This window comes from Notamacropus eugenii, chromosome 3 (genome assembly GCF_028372415.1).
Source record: "Notamacropus eugenii isolate mMacEug1 chromosome 3, mMacEug1.pri_v2, whole genome shotgun sequence".
Taxonomy (NCBI): Eukaryota; Metazoa; Chordata; class Mammalia; order Diprotodontia; family Macropodidae; genus Notamacropus; species Notamacropus eugenii.
In genome coordinates, this window is record NC_092874.1 from 281,517,437 (window position 1) to 281,544,847 (window position 27,411).

Genomic DNA, 27,411 nt, shown 5'->3' on the forward strand with positions numbered 1-27,411 from the left:
GCCTTGAATTTCAGGCAGAAGAGTTCAGACGTTTTTTTTTTTAGTGTAGGGAGTAGGGAGCCACTAAAGATTTTTGAGCAGAGAAGTGACTTGGCCAGAGATAAGCATAGTAAAAAAATGGAGGTTGCAGACCTCCTATTTGGAGGCTATTGCTGTAGTCCAAGTGGACTGCACTGATGACCAGTACTATGGGGATGGCCATAGGAATAGGGAGGAGGAGGGCGATGAAGTCAGTAGTATTGTGTAGGTAAAATTAACTTTCCTTTTCTCTCTTCTCCCATGGAATGAAAATATCTGTCCTGAGTTGACTCTATTAATGATTTTCTTTTAAAAGGGTTTGGATTGATGTTGTTGGTTTTCTTTCAGGTTCCCCTCTGGTAGTATCTTTAATTGGTGCCCTATTACGTGATTTCCCCAATCGCTGGGGCTACTACCTCAGGCAGCTTCAAAATAAGCAGTTTAAAAGAATTAGGAAGTCTTCATCTTATGACTATGAAGCCCTAGATGAAGCCATGTCCATAAGTGTGGAAAGACTGAGTGAAGACCTCCAGAAGTATTATAAGGACCTTTCCATCCTACAGAAGGATGTTAGAGTGCCTACCAAGGTAAGCCCAGACAGGAGGTTTGGTGGGTCAGAGTTAGGGCCTCATTGGAATACTCTCATCTCATTGTTGGCTTGTTATGGTGTGTAATTTTTTTTGAAATAGTTTTTTCCAATTTTCCATTGGTTCATCCCATTCCCCTTCTTTTTTTTAACGTCATAGTCATTTTCCAGTAGCTCCCCATGTTTATTCTCTCCTTGATTTTTCCTTTGTAACAAGTCAGTCAGCCAGCCAGCATTTGCGTGTGTGTGTTCGTGTTCGTCCTTTGTTGATGAAGACCATGCCATCAGAGAAATGATGACATGACTTGCACTTGACTTTGTTTTGAGTGAGGGAGGGCTGTGCAGGTCACCAGCCTAACTTCTCCTCCAGAGCCATCTGAATCCAGTGACCATCCATTCATCAGGATGACTGGAGATGACCAGGATAAGGGTAATTGGGGTTAAGTGACTTGCCCAAGGTCACACAGCTAGTGAGTGTCAAGTGTCTGAGGTGAGATTTGAACTCAGGTCCTCCTGACTCCTGTACTGGTGCTCTATCCACTGCACCACCAATTTGTTAAGTACCTATTCTTGTGCCAGGCACTGTTTTAAATGCTCAGGATACAAAGGAAAGACACAGAACAGCCCCCCGTCTGTCGAGGAACTTGTGCTCTAGAGGGGAAACATTGTGCAAACAACAGGTATAAGCCAGATACAGACACAATAAACCTGAGAGAGTTTCAGAGCTTGGAAAGGCATTAAGGTTAAGGGGACTGAGAAAGGCCACTTGCAGAAGGGGAATTTTAGCTGAGACTTGCAGGAAGCCAGAGAGGCCAAGTCAAGTGCCACGTCAGGCTCTGACCCTGCGTGTGTCTTATGTGGATGTGGTTGTTTGTGTGGGGTCTTCCCCATGAGAATGCTAGCTCTCTGAAGGGGTAGATAATGTTTTTGCCTTTTTTGTGTCCTCAGTACCTGTCACATTATAAGTGCTGAGTATGTGCAGAGGAGGAAACAATCCCTCCTTCTCCAGTAAGTTGTATTTTAACAGAGGAGGCAACATTTGTTGTTGTTTGGTCGTTTCTATCATGTCCAACTCTTTGTGACCCTATTTTGGATTTTCTTGGCAAAGATACTGGAGTGGTTGACTATTTCCTTCTCCAGCTCATTTTCCAGATGAGAAAGTGTGGAGTCAAACAGGGTTAAGTGACTTGCCCAGGGTCACACAGCTAGTGTCTGAGGCCAGATTTGAATTCAGGAAGATGCGTCTTCCTGATTCCCAGCCCAGTGGTCTCGTCGCTATACCACCAAGCTGCCCTGGAAGCAAATGAACTTATACAAATGAAGAAATACAAAGTAGGTAGGGAGTAAGGGCTCAAGCAGTTAAACAAAACTGGGGGAAAAGCAGCCATGTCTGACCACAAGTGCCACATTTCTCATCTCTGGCTTCCTCCTGTCAGTGAAGAGGAGGACTGGGGCATCACAGCCTGTCTCCCACAACTGGAGCTATTCCTGGGGATTATTTGGAGTTCACTGACCTTTTAATGTAGATGCATTTACAGAATTGTAGTCATTATTTATGTTATTCTCTTGATTCTTTTCTTTATTGTCTTATTTTCCATGAATCTTCTCGTGTTTCTCTGAATTCCTCTTGGTCACGTTACTTGGCACCATCCTACATTCCTATATCACAGTTTATTTAGCCATTCCCTTAGTTTTCATGTTTTTTTCCAAACACAAAGAATGCTGTTATTTATATGGTAAGGATATATGCCTAATAGTGGGATCCTGAGATCAAAACGTATGACCAGTTTAATCACTTATTTTGTGTAGCTTTTGCCCAACTGATTTTCCTGCAGTGAAAATCTGACTGTTGCCTTTCTACTCACTACACTCCATTGACTTCCTTTGATCTCTCCTGTTTAGCATTTAAGGATCTTCAGAATATGTCTCTGTACCTTTCAGACTCATCATACGTGACTTCCCTTCTTGCCATCCTTTCATGGGCTGTCCCTGGTGCTTGGAGCCATGCTCTCCTTCACCTTTATCTCTAAGAATCCCTAATTTCTACTAAGGCTCAGATCAAGCATCATCTTCCCCACAAAGCCTTTGCTGATCTCTCTCAGCTCTTAGCCCCTGCTTCCCTTGCTTCCAAAGGTATCTTGCATTTACGTATTTACTTTGTATTTTTTTTATACAGAGATACACATGCATGTGTGTACATATGCACCCTTGTGGGTATATGCAGGTATGCGTATATTTGTACACCCAGATAGACATACACAAACTTATTTATATGTTTATATTGTGCTTTTTGTCCTGAAAAAATGTAAGCTCTGTGAGGGCATGGATTGTTTCTTTGTGTCCCTAGCACCTAATGTAGTGTCTGCCACAAACAGGTGATCAGTCAACACTTGTTTTATTTTTATTCGACATTCACTTTTATAAGAATTTGAGTTCCAGATTTTTTTCTTTCCCTCCCTACCTCACTCCCCCTTCCCAAGACAGCAGGTAATCTTATATAGGTTGTCCATGTGCAGTCATATTAAACACATTTCCACATTAGTCATGTTGTGAAAGAAGGATCAGAACAAAAGAGAAAAACCATGAGAAAGAAAACATTTTTAAAAAGGTGAAAATAGCATGCTTCAGTTTACATTCAGACACCATGGTTCTTTCTCTGGATGCAGATAGCATTTTCTATCATGAGTCTTTTGGTCTTGTCTCTGTATACAATTTGTTATTGTACTGCTGAGAAGAGCCAATTCCATCCAAGTGGATCATCACACAACATTGCTGTTACTGTGTACAATGATGAGCACTTGCTAATTGATTGATGAACGTGTTGCAGTTTGCCAAACATTCCTCAGGAATGGTTACCATCACAGCGTTTGTCTTATTCTTTCATGAAACTGCTGCTTTGAATGTCCATGAGACCGTTCTGTTCTATGCCAGTCCTACATAGCTGGAATGTGGAATGTCAGAGGATGTGCTTGAGGTTCCTTCATTTCCTCTTATTGTAGGACTTGAAGTTCCACCGACTCACTGTCAGGACAGAGTTACTGAATTGGGGGTGCAATGGGAAAGTATCTCCTCATCTCCTATTTACACCTATTCTCCATTGACATTGTGGGAAGTTGTGTGTAGGAGTATATGAGATCTATATTTCATATGGAACTTGTACAGATGACCGATCTCAGGCATCCACTTCCCTTGTATCCTGCCTCCTCCCCAGAGGAGCAGCAGGGCAGCCACCTGCATCCACTGACTCTCATGATCCAGCTTTAATCCCTGTTCCTGTTGCTTCTGGGTGCCTGACTGTGCTCACAATGTTTTCCAGGTGTTATGTATTCTTTGGGACATGGAGACTGAAGAGGTTGAGGACATCCTACAGGAATTCATCAATAAGTCACTCCTTTTTCATGACCGAAATGGGAAGTCATTCCGCTATTATTTACACGATCTTCAGGTCGACTTCCTCGTGGAGAAGAACAGAGACCAGCTCCAGGTACCATGGTCTTTGGGCGTTTTGAATGGCACAGTTTTTTTCTCTCCATTTTTGGTTAGTGTCTAAGTATTTGTGAGAGCCTTGACTGTTTGTTCGCATGTGATTCTTCATGAACTAAAAGGCAAAGTTATATAAGTTGCTCCAAAAATCATATCTTTATGAGGATGGTTTTGTCTTGACAATAGAATCACCTAGAGTGAGGTACATGGAAGGTTGTTGAAGTTTATCTGTCTGCTGAAATGAATTTTTAAAAATTATTTTTTTCATTAAAAAATGTATTTTGTCTCTCTCCCATTCTTCCCTGTTCCCAATGAAGAACAAAAAAAAAGGAAAGAAAAAGAAAGCTAATAAATATGCATTGTCAAGCGCAACAGATTCCCCCATTGGCCATGTTAAAAAAGATGTATGTCTCGGTGTGCGCCTTGAGGCTGTCGCCTCTCTGCCAGGAGGGGAGGAGCGTGGATCTTTCGGTCCTTTGGGATCATGGTTGTCATTGAATCAATCCAGAGGTCTGAAGTTTTCCAGAATTGTTTTCACAGTGTTGTTATTTAACTTGCTTTCCTGGTTCAGCTCATTTTACTCTGTATCAGTTAGTATGGAGCTCTCCCTTTGGTCATTTCTTATGGCGCAATAGTATTCCATCTCAGTGTAGACTCTAGTCTATTCAGCCCATTGATGAGCATACCCCCCCCCACACTCCATTGAAATGTGTCATTCTGGTTATAGGAGCTGCACAGAAAGGTGGTGACTCAGTTCCAGAGGAATTGCAAAGTGCACTCCCTCACTGCCAACCAAGAAGACTCTATGTACTGGTACAGCTTTCTGGCGTATCACATGGCGAGTGCCAACATGCGTCAAGTAAGTTGGCCTCACTTTGATTCTTCACTGTCTCCCTCCCTCCCGTGATGGTTTTACAATTTGATCAGGTTAATGCTAGAGGATTCAGAGCTGCATCTTCTTATGGGGTTGGGGTCTGCCAGGGAGAGAGACCAGTGCTGCTCATTTTAGGAGGCATATTAACTTTAGTGCAAAAAATTTTATTGGTACATGTTTGTTTTGACATGACAGGTGCTTCCAACAAACTTGTACACAATCCCCCCTGCAGACTCTTCATCCCCTTAAAAATAAGTCAATGGCTAACAGAAAGAAGAAATGGATATGTCACATACACATGTGCACATATACATGTATGACACAGTAACCTATATCTAACACACTATATTTTGTGTTGTTCAAGCTCTATATGAATGTTTATGTGTGTGTGTGTACGTGTAGGGACATATGGGTGTATATAACCTTCTACCTATTTCTCTGTTGACCTTCATCCCTCCTTCCTGTTAACATCTGATTAAATTTTTCAGGGAATAAAGTCTGTAAGGGGGCTTGTTGGCAGGTTTGTTGGGACCCATACACACACACACACAAACAAACACACACCTCGGGTAATAGGAGAGGTTTAGGGTTGGGGGAAAACTTTCTTGACAGAGGATCGAGGAAGGTACTAACATTTGAAAGGATGGTGCTGTTACTGACTATTGTCATTGACCAGCAATTTTTCAGTCCTTTGTAATGCCAATGCAGTACCCATAGCAGCTGCTATGAATATGCATGGGTATTTCCAGTGTAAATTTGCAAAATATAATAAATTCTCTTCCTCAAAGGCAAAACCAAAATATTTATTTGGGACATTATTAGAATACCAGGAGGTAGATTTAACAAGGTACTTATCACTAATTCCAGAAGTGCCAACATCTTAAACTTTTTGTCAGGTATCCCCACAAAAACAAGTTCCCCTAGACAAATTCCTCCCTACCCCCACTCACAGTTTGCTTCTGTCTGGTTGTGCTCTCTCTCCCCTTCTTGGATAAGCTCCTCCCATTCTGAGCCCCATGTAACCCAGGCTCCATGTGATCACAGGCTCCATGTGTTAGGTCTATTAATGGGCAGGGAAGATCTTCCTATTCTGTTAATACTGCACCCTCTGTGTTGTCTTTATTTCCAGAGTTGTAGTGAGTTTGTATGCTGTCCTTTCTGCTCTGAATTCTTTATGCTGGAAGACTTCATGCAGGACTTGTGCTGTTTCTCAGAATTTTGTCAGTTAATTAGGATTTATTAAGTTCCCACTCTGTGCCAGCCGCAGTGTGAGGTGCTGGTGCCATGTGATCCTGGACAGGCCACTGAACTTGTGTGAGCCCAGATGCCTTGGGCTGTGCAGTGGGGCCTGTCGTCAGGATCCAGGGACATATGTGAAGCACTTTGCAAACCTTATGGTACTAAATACATATTCATTATTGTTAGGGTTATTATTATGCTTTCTCCCCACTTTTTGTTATTACCAATAACATGAGGTACCTTTCTTTTAAAAGGTAACATGGTACCTTTGGTTCTTGAGATTCCCAACTCTGAGTGGTTTCCTCCTTGCCTGTAGGATCCACTATATTATGCCTGTGTTTCTTATTGAGAGCAGGCAGAGGGAGCATGATGCAGTGTGACCCTGGGCAAGTCATGGCTTAGTGCCCATGGCAGCCCCCTGAGGCTCTATGTTGGAGAGGGGGGGCTGACCTCCATTTACTCATTAGAAATTTGATACTCCAGTGACATCACAGGTCTGGATCAAAACTTGTAGTGGGAGAGTATGACTTGTATCTACTTTGGAATAAGTTGGCCCAGCTTTGGTGACAGCTTTGTGTGGTATCAGGTATAGTTAGTATGTCCAGGGAAGTCATGGACTTATAGATGGAGAAAACTGGGAGGAACCTCAGAAGCCTTAAGAGAGATTCTGTCTCTCACTGTCTCTCTAGTTCTTAAATTCATTTGTTTTTATTCTGAACTTCAACACCAATAAAATACAACCTCCTTTTACAGAGGCAGAAACTGAGGCCTAGGAGTTTACATGACTTGCCCAGATTCTCTCTCACACAGGTAGTGAGCATCAGAGGCAGGATTTGATCTGCTTCTTTGCTGTCTGTCAGTGGAACATGAACTCCTCCAAGCTCCCAGGCTGGAAAGCATTTGAGTGTGGGCTTGGGAAGGAGTCTGGGTCCCTTGTCTGATGACCAGCCAGCTGGATCTTCACGGTTCATCACCTGGTTGACTTCAGGAAGATGAGCTTTTTAGCCACAGACTCATGGATTCTTTGCTCTTAAGTTGTAGCAAGAGCAGTAGTGCATGTGCAGTGGTATGAGAAGGTCTGAATGCCTAATCCTTGTTTGCAAGGGCTACCTAGGTCAGCTCATCTGATCCTCACCTGCAGTGACACTGGGTAAGTCACTGTACCAGGGCTTCTTCACTTGTTAAACGGGGCTAGAAGAGACCATCTCCGAGGCATCTCCCCCCTCATCTGGATCTGACCTTCTGTGATTTCATAGCATTGGCAAGACTATTGGTGTTTCATTTCAGTCAGTCAGTCCATAAGCATTTAGGAGGCATCTGTTTATGGGCTGGGTACCTGGCCAGGAGCTAAGGGTGCAGGCAAGACTTAAACAGCCCCTGTCCTTAGAGAGTTTACATTCTATTGGGAGAAAGAGCGCGCATGTGTGAAGCTAGATATAGACATGAACAGGATAAAGAGGTAGAGAAGCGCCAGTAGCTGGAGGGCCCAGGAAAGGCTTCATGAAGAAGGGACCACTTGAGCTGAGCTTTGAAGGAAGTGCAGGAGGAAGGAGGACACTGCCCAAAGATAGGGATGTAGAGATGGAGTCACCTATGGGGAGTGGCAGATGGGCTCCTGGGCTGCAGAACATAAAGGGCAGGGATGTGCAATAAACATGGACAGGTGGGTGGGGACCATAGGTGAAGGACTTATGCCAAATTGACATTTCTGTTTGTCGAGCAGGGCTGTGACCTGGTTCAACCCAGGCTCTAGGAATATCACTTTGGCAGCTTGGCTGAAGTTTGGGTTGGAGAAAGACCCAAAAGATTTTTGGATGTCTAGTTTGCTTCATTCCTCAATCTTGGGTATATTCTGGGTAGCTGAGGTTGCCAGTGAAGTGAGCTGTGGAGGAGTGAGGTGTTACTATGTTCTGAGGACCTGGAGTGGCAGGAATCCGGCAGCAGGTGCTCAGTGTTGGAGGTGCTGCTTCTAAGCTGCTGAAGGCTGCAGCCACAGGTTGGCCAGAGGAGTTTGTTGGTCCTCCCCTGCCTGTTCCCTTGGGGTCCAGGGTCTTTGATAGAGCTGCACATAACACCAAGGGAAAGCAAGGCATTGTTTTTCAGACTTTCTGTCCTTCCTCATTTCTGCCCTGCTTTCTCCAGTCACAGATTCAGAAATGGGAAGAGGGGATTTCTGGTGCTTGGTGCTACAGAAACGCAGCTGTCTCCTTTGCTTGGAGGCTTGGTGGTGGGTGGTAGTACAACTCAGTCAAGCACATGCTTGTTCAGAAGAACAGGGCAGGGGAGCTGAAGTTCCCCGCCTTCCCTGCCATGAAGAGATGCAAGGATGCTGCACAGATCCCTGCAAGGAGTAAATACAAGGAAGGGATCACATCTTTTTTGTATAAACTTGAACCCAATTTGAACACTTGGTTTCTTTTTTTAAAAATTAAGAACTTGACAGTTATCAGCAAATATGAATATTTTCACATATGAACATGAAGGACAGAAAGAGAGGATTCTATATGAAACTTTGAATCTGCTAAATACAGCTTCAAAAAAGTATACATTTATTATTTTTTCATTTTGTTTTTCAATTAATAAGCATTTATTTTCTTTTTCTTTCACCCTTTGTTGTTGTTGTTCGGTCTTTTCAAGTCATGTCTGACTCTTCATGACCTCATTTCGGGTTTTCTTGGCAAAGATACTGGAGTGGTTTACTGGTTCTTTCTCTAGCTCATTTTACAGATGAGGAAACTGAAACAAACAGGGTTAAGTCACTTGCCCAGGATCACACAGTTAATATGTGCCTGAGATTTGAGTTTGGGTCTTCCTGACTCCAGGTCTGGTGCCCTATCCACTGAGCCACCCGATTCCTTTTTCTGCTGTATACCAGTTTTAAAGAAAAGTAATAGAAGCAAATTCTTGTAACAAATAGCCATACTCTGGCAAAATGTGTAGTATAAAACATGTTCTCAAATCAGCTTCAAAGACATTCATTTGAAGAGGTGAGAGTAAGATTTGGGACACCAAAACCTGTCCTGGGATCCTGGTCTCTTTTAAGAAAAATGATGGAATCTTGTTTACATTACCAGTATGTGCCACCTTTGTGTCCACTCCTCCCAGAGAGTCATCCCTTTGAGTAAAGAATAAGAAAACCTTTGGATTTTACAGTTGTTCCTGAGGTTGAAGAAGTATTGGCATTATTTGGATTTTAGTGTCCTTTGGCAAAGGCCCACTCATATCCTAGTTAAAGCTCTGTATTTCCTACATGGAATTGAGGAATCAGTTGGAACTCTTGCTTACATTAGTGTCTATGTATCCATTAGTAGTGGAAAAAGAATTAAATTGGTACATCAAAGCCAGATCAGACATTTCTTAGGTTGTTTTTGCGTTGCTTCTTGCTTTTGACCAGCATTACCTAGGCCCTATTCTTAGAAACATGATATGCTTGCTAGTTTCCAGCAGCAGTGATAGGCACAGTTGGGGGGGAGGGGTGTGTGGGGTCTGGGGGTGTAGGTGTGTGTGGATGTATGTGCGAGAGAGAGAGTGAGTGTGTGTGTGTCTCTCTTTTGGAAATCTAAACTGTCCTCCCCTTATTTTAGGAACTTTGGGATCTACTGTTTTCACTAGATTGGATTAAAGCAAAGACTGAGCTCGTGGGACCTGCTCATCTGATCCATGAGTTTATGCAATATAGCCACCTATTGGATAAGAAGGTATGTATGCAGTTGAAAAGTGAGAACTTCAGTGACTCCTTGTGGGGAGGTTGGGATCTAGCTTTAACACTGGGACTGCAAACTAAAGGGGATAAGAAAGCGTCCCCTCAGAATGTAAAGTCCTTGAGGGAAAGAACTCATTTTTGTTTTGTCTTCGTATCCCCAGCCAGTGCTTGGCACATAGTAGTCACTTAATAAATACTCTTTGGGGGGTTTTCTTTTTATTCTTTCCCCAGTGTGAGAAGGTGGTATTAGGAGAGAGAAAAGATTTTTGTAAGTTGGAAAAAAAAACCAACTAAACTTATTAGCTTCTGTTCTTGGAGTTGTCTTCCTCTGTAATTCACTTTTTGGGCCAGTCTTCTGGGTTTTTCTGGAAGGGTACATTTTGGGGGCTTGAGAAAAATATATGACAGTTGTTCTGAACAACTCTTGGAAATAATTTAGAACAACTTAAAGAGGGTTATTTCTTGTATTAGGTAAGTAAAACTACCCTCAATGGAGGCACCTGGCTAACTAAGCTTTTACTAGATACATTAAAAGCCAGGCTAAGAGAGGTCACTTCACACTAGTTCAGAGGAAAGGATGTTTTTTTCAAGCTTAGAAAATGCCAAGATCACAGAGACATTTGGTGAAATATCAAATTTTAGATCTGCTCTCATTTCTAAGAGATTTCAATTTGCCATAGGATTGCACTGTTTGTGAGAATTTTCAAGAGTTTTTATCTCTCAACGGACACCTTCTTGGACGTCAGCCATTTCCCAATATTGTGCAGCTAGGTCTCTGTGAGCCCGAAACTTCTGAAGTGTACCGGCAAGCCAAATTACGGGCCAAGCAGGAGGTCGATAAAGGGAGGCTTTACTTGGAATGGATGTAAGTTGGCTAAGACAGACTCTGAAAAGGGGTAAAGTTAAAGTCACACTACAGATATTCAAGCAGCGAACGCTGTGGGAGGATTTTGGGGTTCAAAATACTTTGGCTTTTTCAAGAGCCATTCTCGGAAAAGGATTCCAGCCTCTAAGAAAATTCCATGGATGTTAGTATATATATATAGAGAGAGATGGGATCCCATAGTCTAGGGAATTTCAGTCTTCCAGCGCAGGTCTTCTGTGGAACTCGAAACCTTGGAGAGATACTACAAACACTGAGAACATTCAGTATCTTGCCCAGGGTCATATGGCCAGTATCCTTCCCAGGTAGGACTTGAAGGTGGAACTTTTTGGTTTCCTGGCTGGCTCTCTAAGACCGTACCAACCTAGCTCAGTGAGTAGAAGAGACATAATTACATCAGGCATAGAAGGTTTAGAAATAGGCAGTGGAAAGAGCCCTGGACTTCTAAGATCTGAGTTTGATTCCTGCCTCAGATACTTAACTTAGCTGAGTGACTTTGAGCAAACTAATTACCCTCCCTGAGTCCCAGTTTCCTCATGTATAAAATGGGAATGGTGATACCTGCACCGTCTGCTTCATGGAGTTGACTTCCTCTCTAAGGCATTCTTGTGTTTTCGGTGCTGTGTACTCTTTGTGTACATGTTGTTTCTCCAGGCCCCTCACTGGCACAGAGCCAGGCACATAGTAGGTGCTTAAATGATGCTTGAGTGAGGAAAATAATTTGTAAACTTTAAGTACATCCAGGTCTCCTCATCTTTAAAAAAGAACAATCTCCCTTGATCCCTGCGTTCTCTCTCTTCCCTTTTGCTGCTCAACCTTTAAAAGGAAAGTTCGCCCTCCCTGCTTCTGCTGTTTGATCCTCACTCTCTGATCTCTTTCCGTAAGTCTTCTACGATGGCCTTCACCAGAGTCATTTCCTTTTCATCTTTGGTTTGCCCATTGCAGTGGCCTTTTTTTGTGGACTCCCCCTTCCTGTTCCCTCTGAACCCTGGCCTCCTCCTTGTGGCCCTGCCTTTTCCTTCTCTATGAGCTTGGTTTGGGTTCCTCATTCTTCACCTGTGTGCCCCTGTGGTGGCCATTGGTTCTCTCTCCCTTTGCCATCTCTGCTCCCATAGCTTCCATTATCATTTTCATGCAGTTTTCTCTCAAAGTGTCATCTCTACCTCTGTACTATTCCTAGATCCCCCGAGTAGGGAAGGGAGGGAGAAAGGAAGAAGCATTTATTAAGCACTTACTGTGTGTCACAAACTGTGCTAAGTGCTTTACAAATGTTATCTCATTTGATCCTCACAACCACCTTGGGAGGTTGGGTGCTATGATTATTTCCACTGTACAGTTGAGGAAAGTGAGGTAGTATTTGAGGCAGGATTTGAAGTCAAGTCTTTGTGACTCCCAGCCCATGTACAGCTCCCTATTCAGATCTCATGGGTGATTTAGAGTTGGAGAGAGTGGCTTTGGGCACCAGGTGATTAGGGGACCGACCCACAGCCCTCCAGTCAGCCTCTGCTGCGAGCCCAGGCCTTCCTACCTCCAAGGCTGCCTTGTCTTCCACAACTCCCAGCTTGCTGCCTCTCCTTTTATTTTTAGCAGTTTAATAAATTGTTACTGTTAATAACAAGGAACAACCACCAGACCAGAACAAAAAGTCAAATGCAGTTGGTTCCCTAATTTGCTTCCATTGGAATGGAATTCAGAAATTGCTTTTTTATGTGGTCACGTTTTTAGAAAAGAATAATTTAAAAAATTTTTATTTCATTTGAAATCTGTGTTGGTGTGTTTTATCTGAAGAGGAGAAATATATTTCTGAGGAGAGGAAAACAGGCTCCTCATCAGGTGTTGGAAGAAAAATCAGTTATTACTGGGAAGTATGGTTGCCAGGGACTTTCATTTACTGGGATTTCTGTTTTGCTTTGTGTCTAGAAACAAAAAAACCATCAAGAAACTCTCCCGTTTAGTTGTCCGCCCCCACACAGATGCTGTTTACCATGCCTGTTTTTCAGAGGATGGGCAGAGGATTGCTTCCTGTGGTGCTGATAAAACCTTACAGGTGAGACAAAAACCTGCGTGCTCAGTGAGAGGCACGATGCCTGCTCTGCAGGGGGGAGATGGTGCTTGGTCCTACATGGCCAGGAAACAAGCATTAGAGACTGCCACATGGGAACAGGTCTGGCTCTCAGATTGTTCAGGGCAGTCTTACCTTGTGAAGCCTTCCCCCACCTCTATCTGACATGCTAGTGAACTTGCTGGCAGGCATGGAGGGGTTTTTGGCACCTCCTCGATTTAGCTTTCCATCAGTCTAGCTGTTCACCCCCAGCTCCCCTGCACATGTAGCAGCTGTCTTCTCTCCCCACATCTGTCTTCCACATCCTCTGTGAAAAGTGGGTCAAGAGCTGGGAGTATTCAAAGAATGGGTGGTAACACCGGTGGCCTCTGCTTGAGGTGCTGGGGTCAGGGGGCACTGGTTAGGACAGCATGGACTAACTGTCTCCTGGAAGCTCTGAGTGTTGTCCTGTCTGCAACGGGACTCTGTTGTTTTCTGAAGTTCCTTCATGACATCTGTAAGATGATTATTTTTAAAATTGGCCTTGTGCCTTTTGCTTTTACATCCCTGTCATATCTGCCCTCCCTTGTAACAAAGAACAATTAAGCAAAACCCTTCAATACCATGACTGTGTATGCGCCAATTTGCATCTGTGGCCTCTTCCCTCTCTACTGAAAGGAGGGAGACATGGTTTGTTATCTGTTCTCTGGGATGCAGAGAACAGTTTACAGAGTTTTTACAGTTTTTACAGTTTACAGAGCCTAGCTTCCTTGATTAGTGCTGGAGCCATGGGGGATGTTGTCTTTCTGCTTATTCCAACTCTGTACAGCTTCATGCCATTTTTCTTACATTCCTCTGAATTTCTTATGTTCATTATTTCTAATGGCTCCATTAAATTCCACCATTCTCTAATTGATGGGCAGCCCCTTTGTTTCTTGGTTTTGTGTGGGTATGCACGTGTGTGCCTTTGTGTGGGTGTGCACATATGCTATGAAGAGTGCTGTTAGGATTTGTCTCTTTGACCGCCCTGGGGCACGTGCCCAGCAGTGAGAGCTCTGAGTCAAAGACTTTTGTACCATGATTCCAAATGATTTCTCATTCATTTTCCAGTAAAAATGGATATTCTTGTGATGGTGCCTTCAATTCTGAAAGACACAGGATTGAGTATTTTTAAATTTTAATATAATTTTTATGAACATTTGTATAGTGGACAGGTGGTGATGGTTGCTTCAATTCTCTAGGACACAGAATTGAATGTTTTGAATTTCAAGAGAATTTTTATAGACGTTTATATGGTAGATAGAGTGCTGGGCTTGGAGGCTGGAACACCTGACTTTATATCCAGCCTAAGACACTTACTAGCTGTCGTTGTGACCCTGGACAACTCACTTAGCTGTCTGCCTCAGTTTTCTCAACTGTAAAAGGAGGATAATAGTAGTCCTTGCTCCATAGGGTCGTTGGGAGGCTTAAATTAGATAATATTTGTGAATTGTTTCATGAACCTTGAAGAGCAACAGAAGTAGGGCCTTTGATTGTCCACCTCTGTGGGGAAACCTCGAGTGGAGAAATGCGCTCTACTGATGCAAGTCTGAATTTGCTCAGTAACTGAAAGTCTTAGAGAGCTGTCCAGACGCTGGAGGTGTTCCTGTTTGTTTGCACGCTGTTTCCCCCAGAAGAATTCAAACTCCTTGAAGGCAGGCCCTGTTTTTGTCTTTCTTTATATATCCCTTACTCAACACAGCACTTGGTGTAGACTAAACCTGCAATAAATGCTTGTTGATTAATGAAAGTTCCTTGACCAAAATTGTACAGCTAGCGTGTGTGTGTGTGTGTCCAGAAGCTAGACCTTCTGACCCCAACGATCTACCCTCTTTATCAGTCATGTCAGGAGGCTGCCCCGCCATTGTCATTGTCACCCTCATCCTTATATCATTCCTCCTCATTATCCAAGACAGAGGCAAGGTTTTTCCTGACGTGTTTAATTCTGTGCCCTGCAGGGGTCAGCATTGCACATTCCACCACTGCAGTTTCAGCTTTTGAGTCCTTTAAAGAATGAGAAGTTGTCTGCTGGTTGGACTGTCAGAAGAGTTCCCCTAAAATGATGCCCTTCTGCTTACTGAAATGTACAGATGTCCTAATAAACGATAAATTATTCACTAAAAGAAGATCTTTACCAGAAGAGATTAATATTTTTGAATTGTTGTTTGCCAACATTTATTTTATCTCTGCAATGAACACATGTTAAGATGATGCTTTGACACAGAGATTTCCCTGCAGGGTTCCTGGCCTCTCCTGCCTCCCCCACTTAGGTTCAGCGGTGGATGTGTATGGTGGTGATGGTGGATGGATTGGTCAGAAGTTGTTTGATGCTTATGCAGGTGCTGAAAGCAGAAACGGGCGAGAAGCTCCTGGAAATTGAAGCCCATGAGGACGAAGTGCTTTGTTGCGCTTTCTCCAAGGACGATAGATTCATAGCAACCTGTTCAGTGGATAAGAAAGTAAAGGTAGGCAGATGCTTTGCCTGTTGGCTTGACATTGCAGTGTAACATGAGTTTTTTTTCCCTATGTATTTTGTCTATGTATTCCTCTAAAAGTCCCTTTCTGATGACTTCCCCCCTGGGATGGAAATGATTCCGGGTGGGGGGAGGGCGTTGAGGGGGGTCCTCAAAGACTTTTGTTTTCAGAAAGTAAACTCTTGATATGTCATCTCAAGCTGGAAAGGCTTCGAGTACAAGCCTGGTGATGGGCTGTATGTCCGTTGTTTATAGACTGGCATAGGTAAGCTCCGTTAGACCCATCATCTGACTGGTAACTTTTTTTTTTGTCCACAACAACTCTTGAAGCCCACCTATCAAGTTATAGAGGGGCTGAAATCCATATTGGTGAAGGGACTGCCTACACTAATGAAATTAAAGAACCTTGAATTGCTGGAGTATTTGTTCTGTAATAGAGGCACGAAGGCAGGTGGTGTAGATTGCTGAAATTGGAGCCGGAAGACTTGGGTCAAGCCCTGGTTCTGCTGCTTACGAGCTGGGTGGTGTTGAGTAATCTAATCAGTCAGTGATATTATTGCGTGTCATTACCATTACATAATGAAAGCAGACAATTAAAAGCAAGTACAGACCTTAGTGATCTCCTGGTCCTGTGCCTGAATCCTACAGATGCAGCCGCCAAGGGCAGAGGGGCTCAGAAGTAGTGAGTGGCAAAGTGAGGATTAGAACCCAGGTCCTTTGTTAAATTCAGAACTCTTTAACTTGTGCCCCTCAATTATTTACAGCACTCAGTTGAAGCTCACCTTCTGCGGGCTGCCTCTCCTTCCCTTCTGGATTCTGACCTTCTTTTTGGAGGTTCTCTTTCATCTGTTTTGTATGTATCTTGTTTCCCTCCTTCCTTGTCTCCCTTTCTCCCTCCCTCTCTCTCTCCAACTTCTATCCCCTGTCTCCTCCTCTCTGTATGGTCTGATGGTCTGTCTACATAGATTGCATCCATGTATTATCTCCTTAAAGGTAGAAGCCTCTTTGTTTTCTCATTCTTAGGGCTTGGCACATGGTAAGCACTTAGCAAATGCTTGTTGGTTCATTAATCAATGTTCTCAGGAAATTTATAATCATGTCAGAAAAGACACTCCTGGATAGCCTAGTGGAGACATTTCCTTCTTTGCCTTTATGCAGACTGATGCTTATGCCCTTCACAGCATCAGCTATACCCACAATAGGAATTGAGGATTGTTCTGGTCCTTTGCCTTTCTTTCAAGAGTGTTATATTGTCATGAGTCCCTGAGGTGGTACAGAGGAAATTCAGTTTGCTGCCTCAGCATTTTTCATTTTTCATCCTATTTAGATTTGGAATTCAAGGACTGGGGAACTGGTAAACACCTATGATGAGCATTCAGAGCAGGTCAACTGCTGTCACTTTACCAATATGGAACACCACCTTCTCTTAGCCACTGGATCCAGTGACTATTTCCTGAAAGTAAGTGTGAATGTCAGAATCATTTTTTGAGTATATTTATTAGTATGGCTTAAACTCCATCCCTTAATTTCCTTATGTTTAAACATAGGATCATAAATTTAGAGGTGGAAGGGACTTATTACTTACTTAGTCCTACCTCTTATTTTAAAGATGAGGAAACTGAGTCTGAGAGGTTAAGGACTTGCCCCAGGGTCCCACAGCTTAGTAAACGTCTTCTTGACTCCAAGTCCTGTGACCTAACCACTACACTGCAGGGCGTGTCAATCTTTGGTAGATTCTTGTAACAGTCACCAAAAGAAAGATGTCTTATAATTACATGAGAATTCTGGGAGAGCTATAGGAATTCAGTTTCTCAGGGACTTGGATAGGCCTGCTACATGCCTTTTGGTCCCAGATGCCAAGTTTCGCTTTTGAAACCCTTAGGAGTTTTCTTCCACAGTGTGCTGACTGAAGTTAATCAGTGAAATTACTAGACTGAAGATTTGTATTGAGGAGTACCAGAAACATCCATTTCTGGAGTTAAATAGCAGCTTTTGCTACAGATTGCCTTTTAAAAACATCTGCAGGTAACTTCTATTGCCGAGATGCACCTTCCATTTGAATGCCAAGCTCAGAAGCAAAGCCATAACTGTTCTGAACTAGTTAGTTAAAGCAGGCAGTAAGTGTCTACCAGTTATTTAGTGTTCAAACTAATGGACGAGGGAAATCTTTGTGTTCCCTAGTGTCCCTTAGATTCTCACTGAAGTGCTGTCCCATGGCGAGGTATTCGCTAGTTCGTGGCATCTGTGAAGTACTAAATATATTCCCTTAGCTTCAGAAAGATGGAAGAAGCAGATTTAGTCTTGATGTAAAGGAGAAGGTCTGACAGTGGGAGGTGGTGGACTCTGTTGCTGGAGGTCTTTGGGCACAGGCTGGGTGGCCACTGGTTGACCTTGCTGCTCACATATGGGCTGATTTCATTGGCTTTTGAGTCCCTGCCAGCCCTGAGATTCTGCATGATTCTCATATCATCAGTTAGCCTTCTTATTTTTATTTCCACCTAGCTCTGGGATCTGAATAAGAAGGAATGTCGGAACACCCTATTTGGGCATACAAATTCTGTGAACCACTGCCAGTTCTCACCAGATGATAAACATCTGGCCAGTTGCTCAGCAGATGGAACATTGAAGGTATGCTTTTGTATGTGCCCAAAATGGACCACAGTTTCATTAGATATATTCTGACTTATTGGAAAGTTCTTAGAATCTCTTTCTCATGAGTCTTTTCCCAGGAGCATGGTCAGTCAGCTTAGCTATCACTTTTTTGTCATAAGACTCCCAGGAATAGTTTATTCTTGAAGCACAGATACTTTGGGCTCACCAGCTGGATAATTTGTTAAAGTGTATGGCGTTGATATATTTTTAATTGTACGGGATTGGCATTTTAAGGGAGCTACGAAGGTAACATGGCACAGTGCGCAGGAAGCTGGCTTCAGAGTCATGAAGGCCTGGATTTAAGTGCTGCCATTGGCATGTCCTGGCTGTGTGACCCTGGGCAAGTCACTTCCCTGTGGACCAGGTGCCTCTCTTTATATATGGAGGAATTTTCCTTGTTGGGAGTTCCATAATAGTGAACTTATTCATTTGGTTCAACAGTAACAAGGATGCATTAACTCAAAGAATAGCTATAGTAGTTACTGATTTTTATACTTTCACTGATATCCTGCTCTGATGCATCATTGTTCACATCACTCTGGGCCTCAGTTTCCTCATCTGTAAAATGAGGCCTCTGAAGTCCCTCCTGATCAATGGACTTGTGACCCTGTGACCTGGCATTAGCAAGGGCAGGTTCTGCTAAGCTGTCATCCTGAGTCTAGGCCTGGCACATAGGGGTTTATCTCCTTAGATTAGTCTTAGATTCTTCTCTCCCCTTCAAGCCTCAGATCCAGCCTCCATAAAGTATTGTTACATCTTACATGTGGGTGACTTGGGCTGCATCCCTTTCTTTCTTTTTCCTTAGAGTCTAAGCTCAGGCTTTAATGCCTGTGAACAGCTTCTTAAGATGGTCCTTTCCCCTCCTAGTCTTTGTTCTTTCCAGACCAAAGAGCTGCTAGAACAATTTCCCTCTGGTGCCATTTTCATCACATAATTTACTTGCTTAATTCAGTTCAATTCAGCAGACATTTGTTGAAGCCCTACTTCAGGCAGGGCCCGGTGCCTAGTGTTGGGAATACGCAGACAAAAACAAAGCACTCCCTTCCCTCTGGGGCTTACATTTGTGAACTGACTGTAAATTCAGATCCTGTGAGGCTGGAGAGTCCTACCAGGGGAATCAGGGAGGGCTTTCCAGAGAAGGCAGCATCTGAGCTGAGCCTTGAAGGAAGCCCAGATGAGGCAGGAACATGGCAAAGGGAATGCCAAGGACCCATGGAGTTCCTCCTTCTCTACCTGATGGTGAAGGTTCCTCACCCCTTGGAATCCTCTCTACCCACAACAGACACTCCCCTGGGAACTGTTCACACTTGCCTGGGATGAGGGAAGGTCTGGGGTGGCTGCTTGGCTGCAGGAAAATGTCTTCTCCATATGCCCTTCTGCGTCCTCTCGAGCTTCCCTCCTTGAGGAGTTGGCCCCCCCCCTAGAATTTACATTCCTTTGGAGGGTAGGTGATGCCCACTTTGCTTCTTGAGACTCTTGACTCAGCCCATCTTGGCAGCTCAGGCCCACTCTCAGGGTGGTGAGGTGCTTGACTGAATTCCTCCACCTCCTGGTAAGAGCCTTGGCTTGGCCTAGGTACCCTGCTCCTCATTCCAGCCCTACGTGGCAGCCCCCTTTCTGTCTTGTCTTCTCCTTTAGATTGGAAAGCTTCTTGAGGGCAGGGGCTGTTTTCTTGCCTATATTTATATCCCTAGTGCTTATCTCAGTGCCTGGCACATAGCCAAACTCTTAACAAATGCTTACTATGTCTGTCTATGTGTCTATCTTTCCATCCATCCATCCATCCATCTGATACCCACTCATCCACTCTCCTCCTCCCTGTTTCCAAGATAAGACCTTTGGCTCATATCCCATAGCTAGAGTGTAGCATTCATTAAGCTGTTCCAGAGTCAGTTTGCTTTTCTGAACTTAGGTTCATTTTTTATAAAGTGATTCAGTTTGATTAGATCAGAGGTTTTCACCTGGCGTCTCTGAACTTGTTTTTTTAGATATTCTGATAACTGCATTTCAGGGTAGTTGGTTTCCTTTGTCATCCTACGTACATTATGAATTTAAAAACATTCTGGGAAAGGGTTCATAGGTTTTTCCAGGCACTGCCACTGGAGTTTTTCTGTGTGGATATCCTTTAAAATAATGTCTGATAACCTTCACATACAAAGTCCTCTGAAACCTTTGACTAATAACACCCTATACCCTTCACCACCTTGGCCAATTCTCCTCCAGACAATTCAGATGTGCTGAACATTGTTGAAGTATGTTGGATAGATCCTTATGGTAAGGCTAAGAGAATTGAGAATCATGAATTTAAAACTGAAAGGAACCTTGGAGGCATCCTGGACCATCCTGTCCAGTCCTGGGGCCCCAGTGATTGGCTGAAGGTTACAAAGGGGGTGAAATTCTAAGAATCTGTGGTGGGATTCAAACCCAGGACGGCCTTTGCCCACCTCCAGGAAGCCCTGTGCCTCAGAAGCTGGCATGGCACTGGCTGAAAAATGGGTGTGACATCTAGGGAGCTCTTTATAGTTTGCAGGGTGAAGTAGGTGTTATGGGTATTGCTCTCCTCATTTTTCAGATGAGGAAACAGAGGCCCAGATCTGTCCACATCATAGATTCGGAGCTGAGAGGAGTTGTAGAGGCCATGAGCCCAATCCCCTTGTTTCACAGATGAAGAAACTGAGGCACAGGTGTCTAAGGTTCCATGGCTAGAAGTGTCTGAGGTGGGATCTGAATCCTTGTCTCCCTGACATCCCGTTTACTGCCATGCTACTCAAGGAACAGATTTCCTTAGCAAAGTCAGAGTAGACTGTAGAAAACCTTGGCTGGCTTGTATTCAGTTGCCGTAGTTCAAGTGTTCTTAGGTTCTGTAGCTTAGTGCTCCAGAATCAGCTCTGTAGGTCTCTCCTCCATCCCATTCACCATCATTTGTTTTCTCTTTTGCATATTGTACTCCACTGTCATGCATTCATTATGTTCTTGGATCAGTTAAGCAATCGGGGCTGTGCATTGTGCCCGCCACTGTGTGAGATGCTGAGAGTACAATGCAAAGAATGAAACATACCAGGCCAATGAAATTACCTGTCTGGACCCCGCAAGAGTCTTATTGTCACCCTCCAAGCTTGACCAAGCAAGTGGTGGGCGGATTTGTACTTTTAAAAATTCACAGGATTATCTGGACATTTTATTTACATTTTATTGTTCAGTCGTTTTTTCAGGTGGGTCCAACTCTTCTTGACCCAATTTGAGGTTTCCTTGGCAACAACGCTGGAGTGGTTTGCCGTTTCTTTTTCCATCTCATTTTACAGATGAGACACTGAGACAAACAGGGTTAAGTGACTTGCCCAGGGTCATACAGCTGGTCAGCATCTGAGATCAGATTTGACTTCAGGTCTTCCTCACTCCAACCCTTGCTATTTGTGCATTTATTTATTTACATTTACATCCTGCTTGTTGAGAGGCAGGAAAGTTCAGTGAATAGAGAGCCAGCCTGGAAGCCAGGAGACCTGGGATTAAGGTCTGTCTCTGACACACAGCATGTGCATTGTGTCCCTTGACAAGTCACTGGCCCTGTTAGTGCCCTAGGCAGCTCTGTAAGACTCTGAGGACAAGTCCAGCCCCACCTCCCCTCCCATGTCAATGCATTTCCAGTTGTTGACTCTGCTTTCATAGTTTGACTTTCAGATAAAATGAAAATGGAAACTTTAATGAAAAATCTAATAAAAAGTAGTGCTTCACCTAGAAGAAAATTTCTTAGGAATCATGACTGTGTGAGGCTTAGTTGTTTGAAAATTGATCTGTTCCTTTTTTAAATTGAAGCTTTGGGATGTCAGTTCAGCCAATGAATGGAGCAGCATTGATGTGCGGCAGCACGTCCTGAATTCTGATGGGCTTCAGGAAGATGTGGATGTGATGGTGAAATGTTGCTCCTGGTCCAGTGATGGGGCGCGAGTGATGGCAGCTGCCGCCAACAGGATCTTGGTATGTATGGACATAGAAGGTGATGAGTGAAATGTTTTCCTTTTCATTGTTGAAAGGTAGATCTGGGTGACTTTTCTTTATTCCAAAGTATGGATGATATAGATATTCATGGACACAGTAAAGTAAGGAAAAGTAGCTCTCTGATATTGGCCAAGTCACTTATCCTGGGCCTCAGTTTCCTCATCCATAAAGTGAGTGAGGGGAGATGACATGATTCTATAAGCAGCTAGGTGGTTCAGTGGATAGAGCACAGGAAGACCTGAGTTCAAATCTGGCCTCAGATGTTCCCAACCACTGTGACCTAGGGCAAATGACTGCTAAGCCTGTCTGTGCCTCAGTTTCCTGTTCTGTAAAATGGGGATAGTGATGGGGATGATGATGATGATAGTATCTACCTCCTGGGTTGTTGTCAAACGAGATAATATTTGTGAAGTGTTTGTGAACCTTAAAGCATTATATAAACGTTGTCATCATCATCACTGCGAGAAGTTCCTTCCAGCCCTCATGTGATTCTGTTACTCCATGACACTTTTAATGTTCACTGAAGACTGAGTAAGTTTGGGAGAGGATGTGAAGTAACAAAGGGGGTGGCTGTAGCATAAAGTGGGAAGAGCACTCTGGGTTTGCAGTCAGAGGAATCGGGGTTGGGATCCTGCTCTTATTACCTCTGTGTCCCTAGGCAGGTGGTTTCAGCTCTGTGAACCTCTCTCAAATGGGAATAGTAAGACCTCAGAAGGCTGTCCTGAACAAGATGATAAATTTCTTTGTATATATTATCTGAGACTAGGATGAGGACAGTGCTGTGACTGGGACTTCTCTGGTACAGGGAACTCCATAGTGAGGAAGTGCTTTCTCCCAAGGTGGTTGCAGCACTTTTGCTGCAACTTAACTGTGTTAGAGAGCAGCCTGGATCACTTAGAGATTAAGGGACTTGGCCCAGGTCACACTGTCAGAGTGTGCCAAGACAGTTCTTAAACCTGGGACTTCCCAGCCTTGAAGCTAGTTCTCTATCCACTGTGCCTCAAAAACTGGCTTTCATGGCTCTTCCACATGGTTTCTGAAGTTGTCATTGGTAATAGCAATTGTTGTGTAGGAAGCTTTTGGATAGACCTGTACAACCTGTGGCCAGCAGGTTATGCTTATGGTGGGCCAGAGGATTTCCTCTACATACAAAGGATGTTTTCTTCTATGTTTTTTGGTTGGTTTGTTTTTTGTTTGTTTTTGTGGGTCACCCAAAATCCTTTGGAGTGCCACAGTTTGTGCAGGTCTAGAAGGCAAGGAAAATCCTGCCTCTTTGTCTCATTCAGGAGCTTTTAACTTGGAGTCTGTGAACTATTTTCCCCTCACTTAGTAGGATTTTGTCTTTTTCAGTTACATTTAAAGATAGGTTTCAGTATTCACTTTTATGAGATTTTGAGTTCCAAATTTTTTCTCCCTCTTTCACCTCTCTTATTTCTACAAGTCATGTTGTGAAAGAACATTCAGAACAAAAGGGAAAAACCATGAGAAAACAAACAAAAAAAGTGAAATAGTTATGTTTTGATCTGCTTTCAGACTCCATAGTTCTTCCTCTGGATGTGGATAGTATTTTTCATCATGAGTCTTTTGAAGTTGTCTTAGAACCTTGCATTTCTGAGAAGAGCCAAGTTCATCAAAGTTGATCATCACACAATGTTGCTGTTAGTGTATACAATGTTTTCCTGGTTCTACTCACTTCACTTAGCCTCACTTCATTCAAAAAAAACCTTTCCAGGTTTTTCTGAAACCCTCTTAGTCATCATTTCTTAGAGCACAATAGTATTCCATTACATTCGTATACCACAACTTGTTCAGCCATTCCCCAGTTGATGGGCGTCTATTCCAATTCTCTTTCCAATTCTCTACCACCATAAAAAGAGCTGCTATAAATATTTTTGTACATGTGGGTCCTTTTCCCATTTTTATGATCTCTTTGGGATACAGACCTAGTAGTGGTGTTCCTGGATCAAAGGGTGTACATAGTTTGGTTGCCCCTTGGGCATTGTTCCAAATTGCTTTCTAGAATGCTTGGATCAGCATGAACTTGTTTTTAAAAACATTTTTATAACTGTATTTTGATATAATTGGATTTCTTTTAATACTATACTTTTTATTTTATGCATTTAAAAACAAAATTCTGAGAAGGGATCCATAGGCTTCCCCAGACTGACTGCCAAAGGAAGCAGATATAAAAAAGGTTAAGTCCTGATAATGTAGCAGTGTCTTTAATTAGTGTGGGGAAACTCCATCCAGTACTAGACTCTTCTGTAACTCTGCCCTAGAGAGTTTCCCTGGGACAGTTAGAGGTTGAGTGACTTGTCAGGGTTTCATACTTAATATATAGTACAGATCTGAGGTGGGATTTAAGCTCAAGACTGAACTCTTCTGCTTCCCCTCTGCACTGTACCAGCAGCCTTTCATTTTGTATATGTGTGGTGCATTGCCTTATTTGATATGTCTAACAGTGTGAGAGGCAGGGCATGTGGAGTCAGTTTTACAGGTAGAAGCAGGTTCTTGGAAGGATGCACACAGACGAGTCCTTGGCTGCAGACTAGAGCTATGAGCCTGGCAAGGGGCAGACTCAGGATGAGAAGCTGGGTCTTTCAGGGCTCAGTCCAATCCTCTGTCCACTGGGGATGCTGTTTCTGTGATAATAATTAAAGGGAAATATGAAATCAAGCATTTGTTGAGTACCTACTGTGTGCCAGGTACTATGTTAGGTGCTTTATAAATATTATCTTATTGGACTCTTAAAACAACCCTGGGAGGTAAGGATTGTTATTATCCCCATTTAATAGTTGAACATGCTGAGACTCAGGTTCAGTGACTTGCATAGAGTCACAGGGCTGGTAAGCGTCTGAGATCAGATTTGAACTCAGGTGTTTCTGGCTCCCAGTCTTACTCAGTCCACTGTACCACCTGAAATGACTGACGGAAATGTAAAATGAGGGCCCAGCTCTGCATCTCTGATATTTGGTCGTGTTACTAATTAGGGCCCCAGCTTCATTCTCTTGGAACTAGACTTGTGGTCCCTTGGGTCCCTTTCAGCTCCAGATCTGGGACTTTCTGAACCTGTGTTCAGATGGTCATGGAACCATGTACATAGCACTAGGAACAGGGCCCCTAGACAAGAGATCCTCTCAGAAGGAAAACGCAGGAAGCGTCTTTTTTGTATGTGCGAGAGAGAGAGAGAGAGAGAGAGAGAGAGAGAGAGAGAGAGAGAGAGTGTGTGTGTGTGTGTGTGTGTGTGTGTGTGTGTGTGTGTGTGTGTGTGTGTAGATTTGTTGATGTTAAATGATAGCTGTGTGATGCTGGGCAACTCACTTCTCTCAGCCTCAGTTTCCTCATTTGTAAAATGGGGACAGTAGTGCCTGTGGTCACTGTCTCACAGGTGGTTGTCAGCATCGATTCCAATGGTGTAGGCAAAAGGCTTTGCAAACCTTGAAGTGGAGTAGAGATCTACAGTCTATTATTAAACATAAACTGCCTTCCCTGCTTGTGAAATCCTTGTACCTCCTTTTTTATGTTGAATTATAACTACTGAATGAATGAACAAATGAAAGAAAATTAGACCGCATTTTCAGATCCTTTGCTAGGATTGCCCTTAGCACCCTGGGAACTCTAATGTCCTCTTGTTTGGTTGGTCTTTCCTTCCTTTATTCCTCATTCCTGCACTTACCTCCTTTCCTATGACCTTCTGGGCTATCATCCTGGTCCAAATGCTGGGCCTTTTCCCTCGCTGCCCATGTAATGGGGACAGCTACTGCTGTTCACCTCCCACCAGCTGTTCTCATTTTCAGAGGGTAATTTTCAGGAATCACCTATTCTTGAAAATATGTCAGTTCCCATGATCCTTCAGGCAGCCTCTTTATGGCACTGTCTGGTCTTTTCAGGGTCTGCCTCCTATTTCAGGGACACCATTTACTTACTGCCTCTCTCCTTCTGCAGGGATAGATAAGTAACCAGGATGCTCTCAGGAATATAATCATGCTGTGGCTCCCAGTTACCAGTATGGCCTGAATTCCTTTCCCCTGAGGATTGCAATTCAGTCCTAAATTACCATCAGGTGAAAATTGGCACAAAGTATTATTACTGCTTTGAAAAAAAGGTCTTGAAAGAATATGTTCAGTGGCTTAGAAACTTTTTAGACAGCTGAAAGGAAGTGTGAATAAGTCAAAAATAGTTTGTTTTTCAGTTTTCCCGTGGGGAAATGTCTTGGTCACCAGTGAAGTCATTTCTTTGCTTTAGCAACAAACTGAAAATGGTTGAATTAATTGTTTTTTTATTTTGCAAGTTTTTGCTTAGCACTATTGTGGAGTCTTCATTCACTGTGACACTTTCTGTCTGTGGGATAAATCAGCACATAGCAGACTCTCGCCAATTGTCTGCGATCATGCTCTCCACCAGTGTGGATTGCAGCCCCTTTAGACATTATCATCCTGTTTTATTTTTATCTGGAGCTCTCTGCTGATCCCTTGTGAAGGGTCCATTCCACTCACTAGCGATCTTCCTTTGGTTCTTTGAGTATCTTAGAAGTGCTATGGACACCTTGGGCTGCCTTTTTGTGGTTTTCCCCTTCACAGTTCATGACCAGCTTGCCTGCTCTTGTGGTCATTTGGATCCTTGATGGGATTTTGTCCTGTCTCACCCCCTTTTAAAAAACTGATACTTTTTTTTAAAAAACAGCAACTTGTCTTCCTGTCACTTATTAGTCACAAAAGAATTTTCTCTCAAAGCAAAGAACTGTAGTTAGGCAATACAGACACCTTGGCCATATTTGAGAATGAAGACCCCATTTTGCACCTGCAGTCCCCCACCTCTAGTGAAGAGGTAGGAAGTTGGCTTTACTGTCTGCCCTGAAATCCCATGGGGTTGCTCACTTTATTTGGAGTTTTGGATTTTTTTGATATCGTCCCCTTTTATGCTTCTGTCGTCAGGTGATGTCTTTTTTTACCACTTCTTGGGGGCCTTCATGCCAGCACATTGCTTGGAGTTTCTTTCTTTCACCTTTTGATTACTTACTTACTTACTTATGATTCAGATTTTTCCAAATTACGGTCTATGCTTTGAAGTCAGGGAGCATGTTAAAGAAATGGGCTGTTGTAGAAGAATGGTTTAGGATTATTGAAAGGACTATATATTTGCCTGAAAGTGGTTCAGCCACTTTATAGATTCCCTATGTGCCTGCAGAGCTCAGCTCCAACACAGCCTCTTACAGGAAGCCTGTTCTGATCTCCCCAGGTACTAGTGTCTTGGGCTCCAGAAAATTACCTGGTAACAACTTTATGTATCCTTTGGATTTACTTTTCTTGTGTACGTGTGGTTTCTGAATGCCCTCTCTTCCACAGTAGAATAGAAGCTTCTTGAGGTCAGGGACTCTCAGTCATCATTTATTAAGCACCTGCTCTGTGCCCCCTAGTATCTTT

The 27,411-nt window shown here is 43.3% G+C and overlaps 1 protein-coding gene across 5 annotated transcripts in view; it reads left to right on the top strand.

Annotated features, from left to right (window-relative positions):
• Positions 1–27,411, top strand: part of APAF1 (apoptotic peptidase activating factor 1) — a 93,374-nt gene that overhangs the window by 18,405 nt on the left and 47,558 nt on the right. For 3 of the 5 annotated variants that reach the window (XM_072655655.1, XM_072655653.1, XM_072655652.1), the window contains exons 8-17: positions 367–605; positions 3,921–4,088; positions 4,815–4,946; positions 9,785–9,898; positions 10,584–10,768; positions 12,707–12,833; positions 15,206–15,331; positions 16,668–16,799; positions 17,843–17,968; positions 21,806–21,967. In XM_072655655.1, coding sequence (XP_072511756.1) covers positions 367–605; positions 3,921–4,088; positions 4,815–4,946; positions 9,785–9,898; positions 10,584–10,768; positions 12,707–12,833; positions 15,206–15,331; positions 16,668–16,799; positions 17,843–17,968; positions 21,806–21,967 — 1,511 coding nt within the window. The other 2 variants (XM_072655654.1, XM_072655656.1) reach the window with 2 other exon arrangements.